At 40.9% G+C, this 13,715-nt stretch overlaps 1 protein-coding gene and 1 pseudogene across 1 annotated transcript; one reads left to right on the top strand and one right to left on the bottom strand.

The window, feature by feature from the left end:
• Positions 1-1,255: 1,255 nt before the first annotated feature.
• ID2 (inhibitor of DNA binding 2, HLH protein) lies at positions 1,256-3,542 on the top strand. The gene is made up of 3 exons (XM_019520722.1): positions 1,256-1,733; positions 2,056-2,120; positions 2,853-3,542. Exons 1-2 carry the CDS (start codon positions 1,386-1,388, stop codon positions 2,110-2,112), a joined length of 405 nt encoding a protein of 134 aa, XP_019376267.1. The 5' UTR covers positions 1,256-1,385; the 3' UTR covers positions 2,113-2,120; positions 2,853-3,542.
• Positions 3,543-6,586: 3,044 nt separating this feature from the next.
• LOC109300053 lies at positions 6,587-9,307 on the bottom strand (annotated as a pseudogene).
• Positions 9,308-13,715: the final 4,408 nt, after the last annotated feature.

The raw sequence follows: 13,715 nt of genomic DNA on the forward strand, positions 1-13,715 counted from the left end.
GGGTTGTGGCTGCTGCGTTTGTGACCGCGCTCGGTGCCCGGCCCCGTCCCGGCCTGCGCCCGGGGTCACGGGCGGGCGAGCCTCGTCCTTCCCGGCGGCTGCAGCCCCGGGGCAGGTAGCGAGGGAGCGCCGGGGAGAGGCCGACCCGCTCCCGCGCAGTTCCCCTGCCCCGTCCTCGCCGCCCAGGCCATGTCGGTAGCGCAGCAAGGGCCCAGTGCTCGCCTGCTTTCAGCAGCGCGCCCCGACCTGCCTGACGCCTGCGCCGGGCGCTGCTTTTCTCGCGGACAGTCACTGACCGGCGGTCGGGCTCTCCCCTGGGGAAGCGGCCCCCGACACACGCAAATGTTTTCGTGCCCCTCGGGCGCCAGGCGGAGGCAGCGATCGCAGGACCCCGCTGAACTGGGCCAGAGGCGGCGCTGCCTGACAATCGTTTCTAAGCTTGAAATGTTTCTAAGAGCCGCAGCCCGAGCTGCGCTAAGTCCGGCGCGGAAAGCATGGACGTTTGTGAGACACTGCCCGCATACTGATGTGCAGCAGCGCTAGGGTCAAGATCAGCAGCCTTGCAAGAGTCACCCGTGTGGCCACGCTTTCGCTGTGCGTTTGCTTAACGCGGTGCGGGTTGGCAGCGATCGTCGCGGACTGTGTCCGGCTCGCACGTTTGGTGCGCACATCTGCGCGGCTCCGGTCCCCGTGTGCTTTTGGTAAACCTGATCACTCGGGTATGAAACCCTATGAAAAAGGAGGGCTGCTCTTAAGAGCTGCTAGATACCATCATTCAAATGAACTTTCAGGAAGTCTCAGGCTTCCCTGACCCGTGGGATGCTGCAAACGTGATTTGCTTACATCGGACGCTGCCTTCCCAGTGGCTGGAGCGACACGTTTCTCGCCCCAGCCCTTACCCTCATCTCTTGCCCCCAAGCCCGGCCTTTCAGCGCCGGGCCCTACATCTGTGCCAGTTTGTCCATTCCAACTTGTCCCAACTGAGGTGTTTAAAACGGGCAGGACGAAACCAGGAGAAAGGGCGGAGGGCCCCTCGCACCCCGTCCCCATGCCTGCGCAGACCGCTCCCTGCATCTACTGCACAGTATTTACTACCCTCAGCTGTGCCCGGCGCAGCCCCGCCTCCGCCCCGACATTGGCTCCCAACACGGAAGGCCTGAACGGTCCTGCCGGTTTTATTCGCAGCACCGAGCGTGTGTCGCCTGATGGACGTGCCGGGTGCCTCCAATGGCAGCAAGCACAGGCTGGCTCTGGCAGCCCCGCAGCCCGCGGTATAAAAGCAGGAGCAGGCAGGCTGGCGCTTCATTCTGAGCTCAGGCAGCTGCTCGGAGGGGAAGGCAGGCAGGCACATCTCAGAGTGCTGTGCGCTGCAAACCAGCTTCAGCATGAAAGCTTTCAGTCCTGTGAGATCGGTCAGGAAAAGCAGCCTCTCGGAGCACAACCTGGGCATATCCCGGAGCAAGACCCCCGTGGATGATCCTATGAGTTTGCTTTACAACATGAACGACTGCTACTCCAAACTGAAAGAGCTCGTGCCCAGCATCCCCCAGAACAAGAAAGTGAGCAAGATGGAAATCCTGCAGCACGTTATTGACTACATCCTAGACCTGCAGATAGCCTTAGACTCGCACCCTAGCATTGTCAGCCTCCATCATCAGAGACCCGGACAAAATTCTTCCTCCAGAACTCCTCTGACAACCCTAAATACAGACATCAGCATCCTGTCCTTACAGGTAAATGACCCAGCCCTGCTTGGCTTTACTCTCCCTCGGTTTGGGCTCATTGGCCCGCATAGAATATTTGAAATCAGTGTGGGAAGTCTGTCTCTGGCACAAGAAACAGTTACTCTTGGTTAAAAACCAGTACTGATCACTTTTAGATTGAAATGGATGGGGATTCCACCAAAATTGCTACTTAACCCTAGCTCTACCTTAGACATGATTTTGAATTTAAATCACGGCATGTTATATGCAATGAACTTCAGGACACAAGAGTACTTTGTATGCTTTTTCTGCTGTTAAGATATTTAATACTACACATTCTCCCTTCTTACAGGCATCTGAATTTCCCTCAGAGCTAATGTCAAATGACAGCAAAGCACTTTGTGGCTAAGTAAAATGGTGAGTGTGTGTGGCTCTGCTTTTTAAAGAAATGTAACAAATAGTTCCACTGGGTTAAGGCATTTTGGGGTGGAAAGAGCTGTGTATGGGATTGGATTCAAGACAAATTTTGATTTAACATAAAGCAGGGTTATCAGAAGATTCCTTTACTAATTGTTCCATGAAAATTACACTAGTAACTCAGTTAAGACTAAAATGCATCCTGGCCTCTCCCGATGAAGTACCATCAACTGTTTTTTAAGTACTGGAAAGCAGCATCAGAACAATGTCACTCACCACTTGCTTGTAAATTTGTTAAAACTGTTCCCGAAATCCTAACTTTCTGGGCCTAAATAGCTGATTTAGTTGAGAATCTTGGCATAATCCCTTAAATTTTGTAATGTGGGATTGTCTCCACTCAGTTAAGTAAGTGGCTGCTTTTAATCTAATAATTGGTATAGGAGGCAGACTGGCGCCTCTGAGCAGTGCATGTACAGAGATCCAAATAGAGATTGGATCTTTCTCCCCCTCCCCTTGAGCGTATTTTATTTTAATGTTTAATTTGTGCTCTGGAGAGAGGGTGGGGGGGAGGGGGAGAGAGTGTGTGCGTTTTGCATCTGGACGCCAGGGTTTGCCCAATCTTTGAGTGTTTGGTTAAATGTTCAAACTGTGGCTTCCTCTCTGGCGCCAGTCTGTCCGGATCTCTGCCCTGTTAGCATTCTCCTAAATATGCCTCTTTTCAATCTTTTGCAGGTGTTTGCTTTTGGTTTGTGTGTGTTTTTTTTTTTTTTTTTTTGCACAAGAAAATGTCTACAGGATTTTTTTTGGAAGGTGCTGAACTTATTTTTCAGCTGTATTTGGAGGGGGAATCTACATCTTAATTAAATGGACCTTTTTAAAACTAATAAAGAAGAAAAATAGAACTTAATCTCTACTCCTCAACCAATTCTCCAACTTGGACTGAACTTATTTATGAAGAGACTTTTAAATGCCCTTTCCCTAGTTGGAAGGCTTCCTTTATATACTATTCCCAATATGGGGAGCGAAACCTAAAAAAAAGAAAAAAAAAGAAAAAAAAAAAAGAAAAAAAAACCCTCACAAGGAATTGCCCATTTTAAAGCAGACTTTGCCTTTTCTTTCCAAAGGTGGAGCGTGAGTACCAGAAGGAACCAGTGTTCAGTTTCTTAGTGAAGGTTATGGTCAAAAATTACTTTTTTGACAAAAGTCTAGGAATGAATACTGTGTATATATTTATATATAAATATATATATATGAGAGTGAAACCTTGTGAACTCTTTAATTAGAGTTTTCTTGTATAGTGACAGAAATGTACATTTCTGCAAAAAGTGTAATGATGTACTTAATCATGCTAAACTTTTTATAAAAGTTTAGTTGTAAACTTAACCCTTTTTTATACAAAATAAATCAAATGTGTTTATTGAACTGACTGCCTGCTTTATTCTTTGGGGACCAAGAGTTTGATGACTCTGACTGTTTTGTCTTTTTTTAAGTACCTATACATTGTTATGACTTTACTAACAGTTTAAATACATGTGGAATATGTATAATAAAAATTACTTGAAGTGAACACTGTAATAATTGTAAGTTGGCAAGTCTCATTTAATTGCAGGTTCAAAACTTCTAGTCAATCATCTTGTAAATGCCGTGAAAGAATTGCTAAAGTAGTTTGCTGTAGAGGGGATGCTGCTGACAAAAAGGTTTGGAAAGATGCACAAAAACAGCTAATCATGAGAAATTCCCATGGTATTTGGCTTCTTTTTCACTCCCTTGCTGATGACTCACTTTCAGTTCTCAGTAGTGCTTCTCTAGATCTGGTAACTTGCTTTTAGAATAATTGCACAGAATTATGGCCAGCTATTAGACCCTCCCCAACTACTTAATTTCTGGAAAAGCTTTGAATTGTAAAAGTTGGCGATGCATTACTATATGATCTGGAATGATGAAATACCTGTTGCCTTTCTACACTGAAATGTTTGTGCTTCTATGCAACTTTTAATAAAACAGGTTTTCTAATCAGTTGAAGCAGCTTCTCCGTATGACTTAGGTATGGAGAACTGAACTAAATTACCCTTGTGTTACTGATTAAGTTTTGGCTGCTCCTAACCTAACTCTATCAGAATTAAATTAAGTCTGTAATAAGACTCTAAGTTCTTAAAAGCCAAGAGCTATTTGTTGCTTTTCTTCTTTTTTTCCCTTTCCTCTGTTGTTTACCCACAGAAAAGCATGCATGAAATTTGCCTTAGGTTCTGCTCAGGAGCATCTGCTGTACCATATTCCTCCATCATAAATTATCTGTCTTCCTTAGATTTATTTAGTTGTCATAAGATAGAAAGGAAAGATGCCTTTTAGTTAAATTAGAATGCCCTATTGCAAAGCTTAAGTGCAGCTGTAAGACTACTTATACTGGGAAGTTTTAAACAACTAGATTGCCAAATCTTATACTTGAGTGTAATTACTTGCAGCAGGAAAGAAGGAAACTCTACTAATGCTCTGGGTGAGGCCTGTTCTCAGGAAAGCACTGCCTTAGGCCCGGGGACTGCAGTTGGTATTTCTGTGCTCTGGAGACTCTTACAGTGAAAGGCAGAAAACTCACCTGGGGTCAGTAACACTTTCACCAGAGTGAACAGGTGTGTGGGCGGTGCCTCTCAGTCTGCAGCAGCTGCCTTTCCTTGCCCTTGACACCAAATCCATCCGCAGAGACTGGGGAGAAAGCCAGCTCTGATCTCTTAATACAGAAGCTGCCCTGACCAATCAGCAGCGCAACCTTTCAAGGATCAATGGAATCAGAACACAAGCAGTGCAATGAAAGTCTGGATTGGGACTGTGGAGGAGGAAGGAGAGCTGATCTGCTATTTCTAACTTTATGCTCCTCTGCCTGTCAAACCGGTGGTGATTAAAAGTCTTTATGTTCAGTGTTGCCCCTAGACAAAACCTGCTACTGGAGCTGCCTGCAGTTTGTTTTCCTTTGTATAATAAACATCTAGCCTTAACAGCAAACAGCTTAAATAAATCCTTATCCTCATCACAAATTAAGATCTTAATTTCCTTAAAACTTCCCTCCAACATAGGTTTTCTCCAACCCCAAACAGCCACAGACCTAGGGTTTATTTGGTTACGAGACCTTTGCACCCTATTCAAAGTATCAAGCCAATTCACCCAAACACTGCCAAGGGCTCTCCTGCAAAATAGATTTTCCACCTATTGCTTGAGTCAGATTGAGGCAGTAAATGTGTAGCAACAATGAGTGTTGTGTTTAAAGTCACTTATTTAGCTCATGAAATTAAGCAAAAAATTCTGACAGGAGGATCAATTATTATAAAAGAACCCTTTTAGCAAGTATGGCACAATATTTCTGAAACAATTTTGAATTCTATGACATACATTAATGGACCCAAACTCATGTCCGTCACATGTATGAACAGAACAGGAATTTTCCATTATTTTTGTGCAGTGGGAAAGGAGAGAGAGAAAATAACCAGGAATACCTTTAAAATGCAAATTGAAGTATTTCATTATTTAAGGATTATCTAACTAATAACTACTTTGATATCTCTACCATGCATTCTTATAATCAGTGCTTTGGGTTCTTAAGTACATTGTTCTAGGTGTTCTACTAGAGATTCATGCGTATTGGCTTTTCTTCTGGAGTTTTTATAGTTCAAAGATCAACAACAAAGTCCAAGTCTCAATCCTGAAATGTCACCATTGATGCTTGTGTTCTCCTTGAAGAACAGGGCCTTCTCTTACTATATAGCACAGGCAGCATAAACCTAGAATACACTACACATTTTTGCAGAAATGGAATCATAGATCAATTACTTTCCACCACTATCTGGAGCCTTGGTGCACTACAAGCCTATACAGTAGCTGAACACAACTGCTACTAATCATGTTAACTGGCTCTGTGCTGAACACAGAACAGGACAAATTCTGTTCAATAACGTATTAGTTTAACATGCTGGCTACCAAGCTGATATTCCAGAAAACCTTGTAAGCGTACGTCAGGCTTGGAAGTTGCAAAATGCAGCCACACATGTAAAAATAAAGTCCTCGCTGATAAGCAACAGGTTCAGTAAAGTATTTGAGATGATTCTCTCTCCAGAAGATAATGGTGTGATAAAAAGTTCTTCAAGCCTTTCCTCAGGTTAGGGACAGAGAAAATGCACTTAGTTTTTGCTGCCCATCTCCTGGATGAATAAGGTGGATTCTAATATCCTGAAAAAATGTTTATCATGACTAATCTAACGAATTAATGAAAATATTTTGACAAAATGTTGTAAGGAATCTCACCAAATTCAAACAATCCTTTTTTGACTCACATTCCACTAGTGCTGCTCTTTCCATTTTTTTACTGATGTAAAAGCCTTGCTGTGGAGGGTGAGTGCCACCTTCTGGTCTAGACAGAGAAAGCAGGATCCTCTTTAAATGCTTGCTTTCTCTGTAAACTGATGAGTGTACAGCAGCAGCTTATCTCTAAAGGATTTAATTTAAAAATCTATATTTATGGATTTAAAATGAGCAGCTTTAATGTATAGACTGTATAGACAACAATAAACAAGGCTTACATTTCACAAACAACTTTCCACATCAATTATGGGGTCCAAAGAAAAACTAACTGGGACTGGAAGTGGCCTTTGTTGAATTGTTCTGCTGAATGAAGTAGTCAGAGAGTTCCTTTAGTGTTCCAGATGATGAGAGGTGGCATTCTTCTGTCTTGGGCAATTCTGCACACATCTGTTCATAACCACGAGGCTGGAAGCAGAATCCAACCAAAGTGTCTGGGGCCGCTGGGTTCAACTATATGGCCACAAGTTTGGACTTCAAACGGATTCACTGGGTCCTTCAGGTTTCCAGTAGTGAACACAAAGGTACAGAGAACATAGATTTGACCTCAAGCTTTTCTAGAAACCAATTTATGGCTGGTCCTGGGAATACCCATAGCGCACTGAAATGCAAGCACTTGTCTTCTCCTAAAATAGGTCCTGAATTTATTTTGCTGCTTCCCAGCATTTCTGAATGGGAACTTTATCTGGCTTTCTCTGGTATTCCAGTAATTCAGTTTTTTTACACCCAGTTTGTATGGAGATGTATCCCCTAGACTTTGGGTAACTTGAATCTACAGGTAGTCTTGATCTTTAGCTCACAGGGGCACAACCTGTCCAATCGTGTCCAAATTAATTCTGGTCCTTTATCATGGTCACGGGCAGCAATTCTGTCCCACTTGATAACTTAAATTTTATGAATGAAAGGAAAATGCAGTTCTATAATAGATTCTTTAAAATTATTTTATAATTGACTATTGGGAATATAGTACATTATCCTATCACCTGTGCTCATTTGAACCCTGAATTCTTAAACATTTGCTCCTGGAAATCTTTAACCTGCCCCATACTTTGATTAACATAAGGTCAATTTTTGCTGTGTTCGTTTTAGAAAGATAACGTGCATCTCTCACATTGGATTATGTCTTTCAGAATGTAAAAGGAAACCATTTGTGGAAGAGATACAGCCTGGGGTAATCAACGGCTAATGCCATGTAGGAAAAGTGTCAAGTATTAATTAACAAAAATAATAATATTTGACTGTAAATCTTTTTGCCATTAATACTGCCCTTGTCTAATTTAATCTCTTGGTGCATCATGCTATATGTATTACAGCTGAGATTGTAAACTGCATGGAAGAGATATTGTATTTTATGTCTGTCGTGTAACACTGAATGCTTATGGCAATGTATAAATAACTTAGTAGTTGTACGGCCTCTTCCATCTGAAGAACTGTTAACGTTTTACTAACATATGCTTTAAAAATGCTACTTTGATGCAGATTAGTATTGCCTCCATTTTACAGACGGGGAAATGGAAATACCAGATCTTGTGTCATTTTTTTTCTTTTAAACAAAAACCATCCTTTTTCCTAGACAACCTGTCAGTTAAATTACCATAATATGTCAGACACTGAATTCTGAAATGTAGGAGCTAAACACAATAAACAACTTCTCAGGGAAACAAAACTTAGGCTACATTGCCACATCTAGCATTTGCAAAGCCCATATGCTAAAGACAGTTAAACAAGACAAAAACAGAAACAAATACAAACAGTTTAGGAGAGTTAAATATAAGTTCAAAGAGTCCATTTTCCACAATACTTGAAAAAACAGGTAATTTTAGAAAAAAAGTGTAAATAGGACTAAACCCAATAAGGAATTTACATAGAACGTTAGAGAATATGCATCTCCTGCTTAGAATCTCCAAGGATAAAGATATGGATGAATGGGTAACAGCATTGTATAAGACTATAGAAAATATTCAGTTTTTAGGTAACAAAAGTAAAGCCAAAATCAAGATCACCAAGTTGTTGTTTTTTTCAAATGAAGGTTCCCACGAGCATACACCACCATCTTGGTACACAGTTCTTAAGTAAGGATCAGACCTTTTAATTGATGACCTGATCTAGGTCCATGTTTTTACCAAGGACAGTGGAACCCTGAAAGCATACTACACAAAATCATTACGTGAGCCTTCTAGGTTAACAAAACAGAGCTGCCAAACCCGGTGAGTCTATTTCACTTCCTGAAGAGAAAGTTATATTTAGCCATTTTCTGCTTTTGGTTGGATCAGAAACCCTACAAAATGGTTTTTAAAATGTGTTAGTCGGGTTCTTACACTGTTCACCTGCCCAGGGTACTTGAATGCCTTCCAGGAGTGAATTAAATGGTGTGGCTATAACCCACATTTGTGGTTTGTCCTCTTGCCTTCCACTCAGGAAGAAATTGTGCACGCAGTAGAAGACTTTTGACTGGAGAAGTAGGGGGAGGTGTTATAAGAAAGGCAAGGTCAAAAAGGGCAGAGTGTCCTATGGGAACTACCTTTACCACTTGCAGTAAACAGCTTCATATACTCTGAGGAGCAGAGCTAACTGCAGTACTTTCCCTCAAATTTTAGATAACTTTCTAAGATACCTAGGACCAGGCTATTCACTAGTTTAAAGCTAAGGTCCAAGAACTTGAATGTGACTCTATGACTTGTAAGATACCAGTACAGAAAGTGGAGATCAGGCTTGATGCGTTCATGATCACTTTGTGAAATTTGCCGAGATACGTTGCTACGTTTAGGCTGGTAGATTCATGCTACAATACGCTGCATTGCTTCAGTCCAGACAAAAGATGATGAAAGCATACATACCTGCATTCCAGGTACGTACCAGGATGCACAGTCTTCTAACCCTCTGAAAATGGCGAGAAAATATGGCTCATAGATACTGCTATGTGGGAAGTTTACTGTTCCACAGAGAAGTCAGAGAATAAATATCTGCTTTCCACACACTGAGGGCAGGGGAGGTCTGCATCTACTGTTGGATGAAAAGAAGAAATGAGTGAAAAAATATGAACAAAGCAGATAAAAAAGACCAATAACACAACATTATCAGAAAAATTTAAAGCATTGAAAAAAGCTCACATTTAGCTTAAATCTGACCTCAGTTGAAGAATTTAAAGTAGTTTGGAAGATTACTTTAGCAAAATAAATCTCCCATACCTTGCTTATATAAAACATCTTGGATTTCTTTAATCTTTGGAGAAGCTTCTGGTTTGTCCTTTCAAATCCTGTGTTTATTCCCTTGCAAGAGTATGTGCCATTGTTTTGTTTAAATAATATTATATTAGACTCTTACCACCATTTCTCAAAAGATATGACAGTGAGACACCTGAGTGACTTTTTTCCCAAACCATAACCTTTGAGACTAGGGTCCTGTTAAAAAGCTATTTTTTCTGAACAGAGAAGTTGCCAGACATCTGATCAGTGCATGAATTAAATTGACACTCTTTGTGAAACATGCCATTTGCTAATCCTTACCGATTCTCATTTTTGCTCAGACTCCCTTATCATTAATATTCCCATCCTCCCAAAAAAAAGTATAGGAAGTTTAATTTGGATTTCATTTGCTGCCACAACGATTATAATTACAGCAGTACTTAAGGTTAAGGTTACATTCTACCTTCCATTATAAATTTTTCCAGTTGTTCACAAAGTTACTTGATAAATTCCTCTAGGACCAGATTTTTTTCTTGCTTTGTCTCAGCTCAGCTCAGTGACAAAATGATTTTGGAAAGTTAGATCAAATTCAGTGATCATTTTTTAAATACAACATTTTAAATTGCTACCAATAGTTCTCATTTAGAACTAACTGCATGCTGTGCTTGAAAAAGCAAGTTTGATATATTAGAAGTTAGAAATATTTCACTACTTGTTTACATCAAAACAGAAAGGTGTTTAAATGACAATTATTTGTATCGTATCAAAGTACACTATGTGGTTTAGCAAAAGTAGGAAGAAAATGTTCCTCTTCTGAAAAGCCTACAGGGACAAATTCTGCCACTCTTATCCATATTAGGTAGAATCTTGCTCTTTGATAATTTCTTTAATTTCAGGCTCCTCAACAATTACTGGTCTCCAGGCTAAGAAGTTGGTGACAGTTTTCCACCAACACTGAAAAAGATGGGAAAAAGCAGAGCTAAGAGAGAGCAAGAGTCCAGTTTTAATTGTGCTAAGTTTAGGTTGATGTCTAAGCATTTCTGAGAGAGAAATCTGAAAAAATAGTGTTATGGACCCGACAGTGGGGGAAAGTAGATTTGGGAGTCATCAGCACAAAGATGATAGTAAAAGTTGTGCAAATGGGTAATAGGAACCAGTGATTACATGTGGGGGGAGAAGAAAAAAGGCAAACAAAACCAAAGCTCTGTGAGATCCCAACTGAAAGTTGCAGAGGTGAGAATGACCCACTAAAGACCACGCACCAACTGCAAATACTTCCTCAGCCTGATGAAAGGTATTTAAAGCTTGCTAAGAATTTTTGCAACTATTTGAGTTGGTCTAATAAAAGATATCAGATTTACCCCAAAGAACCTCGTCTGCCTATGTCCTTAGGCCAACACGGCTACAACCTACACACACTAAATAAAACACTCAAGGTGCCAATAGGGAAGGGTGCTGAGTACTAGGGATGACTGTGGAAGGAGAAGAGTATGACATCACATTTATCATTTTTTTCCTTTAAAGAAATCAATAAGATCCTGAATGGAGACACACTAAAGTGTAGGAAAAGGAAGGGATAAGGAGGCAATCAAAGGTGGTGATGAGGTAGGCAATCCATAGAGTGTGGAACAGCAGAGTGGTTTGGTAAAGAACAACTGAGGAAGTCCATGATTTTGTAGTACAGGAAGTCAGCATCATCATCAATTTTGCCAGTGACAGACATAATTAGAGGAGATGCATCCAACTTGGGGCATGAGCAAGACAGGAACCTATGGTGGGAGAGAAGACAGCTCTCAACTTGAGATAGCTCTAAAATTTTTCTAAATTCAAATCTGAACCTTAGTCTGAACCCCTAGTTTGTATGTTAGTACTACATCCACAACCCCTTTTCAGTATACAGAAAGTGGAATAGGATTGTGAGATATAACTTTTGATCATGGGTGGAGATTAGGGGGAGATATGCTCCTTCAAATACAGCAAGCAGAATTTGTGGTTGCTGTGGCAGCACTTAGTGGTGTAAACTGCAGCACTTAGCTCCTTCTCCCCCAGATGTTAAAGGAAAAATTTCTTTCATGCCTTTCACCCCTTCCTCTGTCACTATTCATTGTCCATTGTCACCATTTACTTTGGTTGTAGTACAATTTTTTATTTTTTCAAAAACTTGCTATTTCTGGGTGACAAAGACCAGATAAGTTAAGTCTTTAGAGAATTCTGAATGGGACTAATTTTCTGCAATAGTTTTCATTTAAGGAAAAAAAACTGCTTTTATCATCAAGTTTTAACATGATTTTTTTCTTATTAGCAGCAATAAAGCTAAAGCTAAAGATTGGTCTACAGACCCTCCTGAAATTATAAACGTTGTGTACAAAACCAATTTAGTTATGTTAGTGCAAGTCTGTTGGCAGATTGATTATTTCCAAAGTTATCTAGATCAACTTTGCCATTTATTTTGAAATAAGAGAATCTACGCATAGACTTGCAGTGAAATAACTAAATCCATTTCGGGAAACTAAATCAATCAGTTTAGGGGGAAAAAAAACTGTGTATGTAGATCAGTACTATGCATCCTTAACTATTTTGTTAATGTACAAATAACATTTCTTGATTTTGTAACACTAGACATGTAGTCCTATATTTTATATAAAAGAAAGACTGGACTGGTATAGAGAGGTAGTTAGCTCAGTTAAGTCTGAAGTCAGACAGAAAGTAGAGTAGATTTGCACCTTACAGACTAAAATCAGAGAAGCATATGCTATCATAAGCAGCAGCTTACTTAGAGGGACTGCTATATACGTTGATGTGTAGTGACCACTGGGCTTCATGCTGGAAGTGTGTGGCATGGCAGCTTCTTTAATCTTGCAGGCCCTGGTGGCCCCACCACTTGCTGCTGACTGGACAGGAGGCAAAAACTGCAGCATATTTAAAAATGTGGTTTTCACCTTCCAGCCATCAGGAGCAAGTGGCAAGGCTGATGGGCCCCCTCTGCCAATCAGTGGCAGGGTGATGTATGAGGGAAACTGCAAGGTTCGAGCTGCCATGCTACACAATTCTGGCAAATTCCAATGATCCCTATTGATATGGCACCTATCACTCCCTATTTTTCCATAGCTTTGTGTGGAGCTTAAATATTAAGAGTCCAAAGCTGATTTCTTCTCTGTTTCCATAGCAGTGTATGTTTTTGTGAATGCTTATAGAAAGATCGTTATCACCAGTTTGTTTAATGGGTGTCATTGCTTGGGAAGCCTTTTATCAAGAAGGTGCTGTCACAAAATCCAATTCCTCCAGGCTTCACTCTGAGAGTTGCCAAAAGAAACCATCTACTGTATAAAAAAGCAGCACACTTTCTGAAGCTTATGTGGAAAGAAACTGGAGAGAACCAAAAACACTATCAATGGCTGCTTCCCTGTTATTGATAGATGTGGCAACCCAGTCAGTTGTCAGACCAGCAGATTTTGTGTGAGGAAGCACACTTTTAAATCTGAGTTACTGAAAGCACACACATAGTTTTGCCTATGCACAAAGAAAAGTAGGTCTAAAGTACAATCGAGATGTGACTGCCACATATGAAGACATAGCAGAGCTAGTTTTAATACACAAATGATAATGAAGTTGCTGTGGCAATGGCTTAGTCATGGGCTAGATACCCAGGGGAGTACGCAGGATACAGGGTGGGTTTGTACAGCCTGCTCCACCAAGAATTAATTGCAATTGGCTATTGCCACTGTAGCCTGGGGGCCTAGTTTATCAAATGCATTTATCCAGTAGATCCAAATAGATCTGGAATCTGCAGTTCTTCCCTTTGGAAACAGACTGGGGGAGAAATACCACAATACAAGCTCCTCAAACATAAGGAAGGTAGTTTTTCATGCAGAAATCATAGAAAGTGTTAAGACCAGAAAGGATTTCAAGAAGTCATATAGTCCAGCCCCCTGAACTGACTGAGGCAGGTTCAAGTATATTCAACTATATTCTTTAAGATGACCTTTAATTAAAGATGCACCTAATTTTCTGATTCTCAGTTTAAGAAATAAATGGTGCATATAAAGCTTCTAACCCCCCCCCCCCC

The sequence above is a fragment of the Gavialis gangeticus genome, unplaced genomic scaffold (assembly GCF_001723915.1).
Source record: "Gavialis gangeticus isolate Ggan-Ray unplaced genomic scaffold, GavGan_comp1, whole genome shotgun sequence".
Taxonomy (NCBI): domain Eukaryota; kingdom Metazoa; phylum Chordata; order Crocodylia; family Gavialidae; genus Gavialis; species Gavialis gangeticus.

Bases quoted from the DNA above. Each gene is read 5' to 3' on its own strand.
- ID2 (XM_019520722.1), top strand. From the start codon at position 1,386: ATGAAAGCTTTCAGTCCTGTGAGATCGGTCAGGAAAAGCAGCCTCTCG. The intron at 1,734-2,055 runs GTAAATGACCCA...CCCTTCTTACAG, and splicing joins TCAGCATCCTGTCCTTACAG to GCATCTGAATTTCCCTCAGA.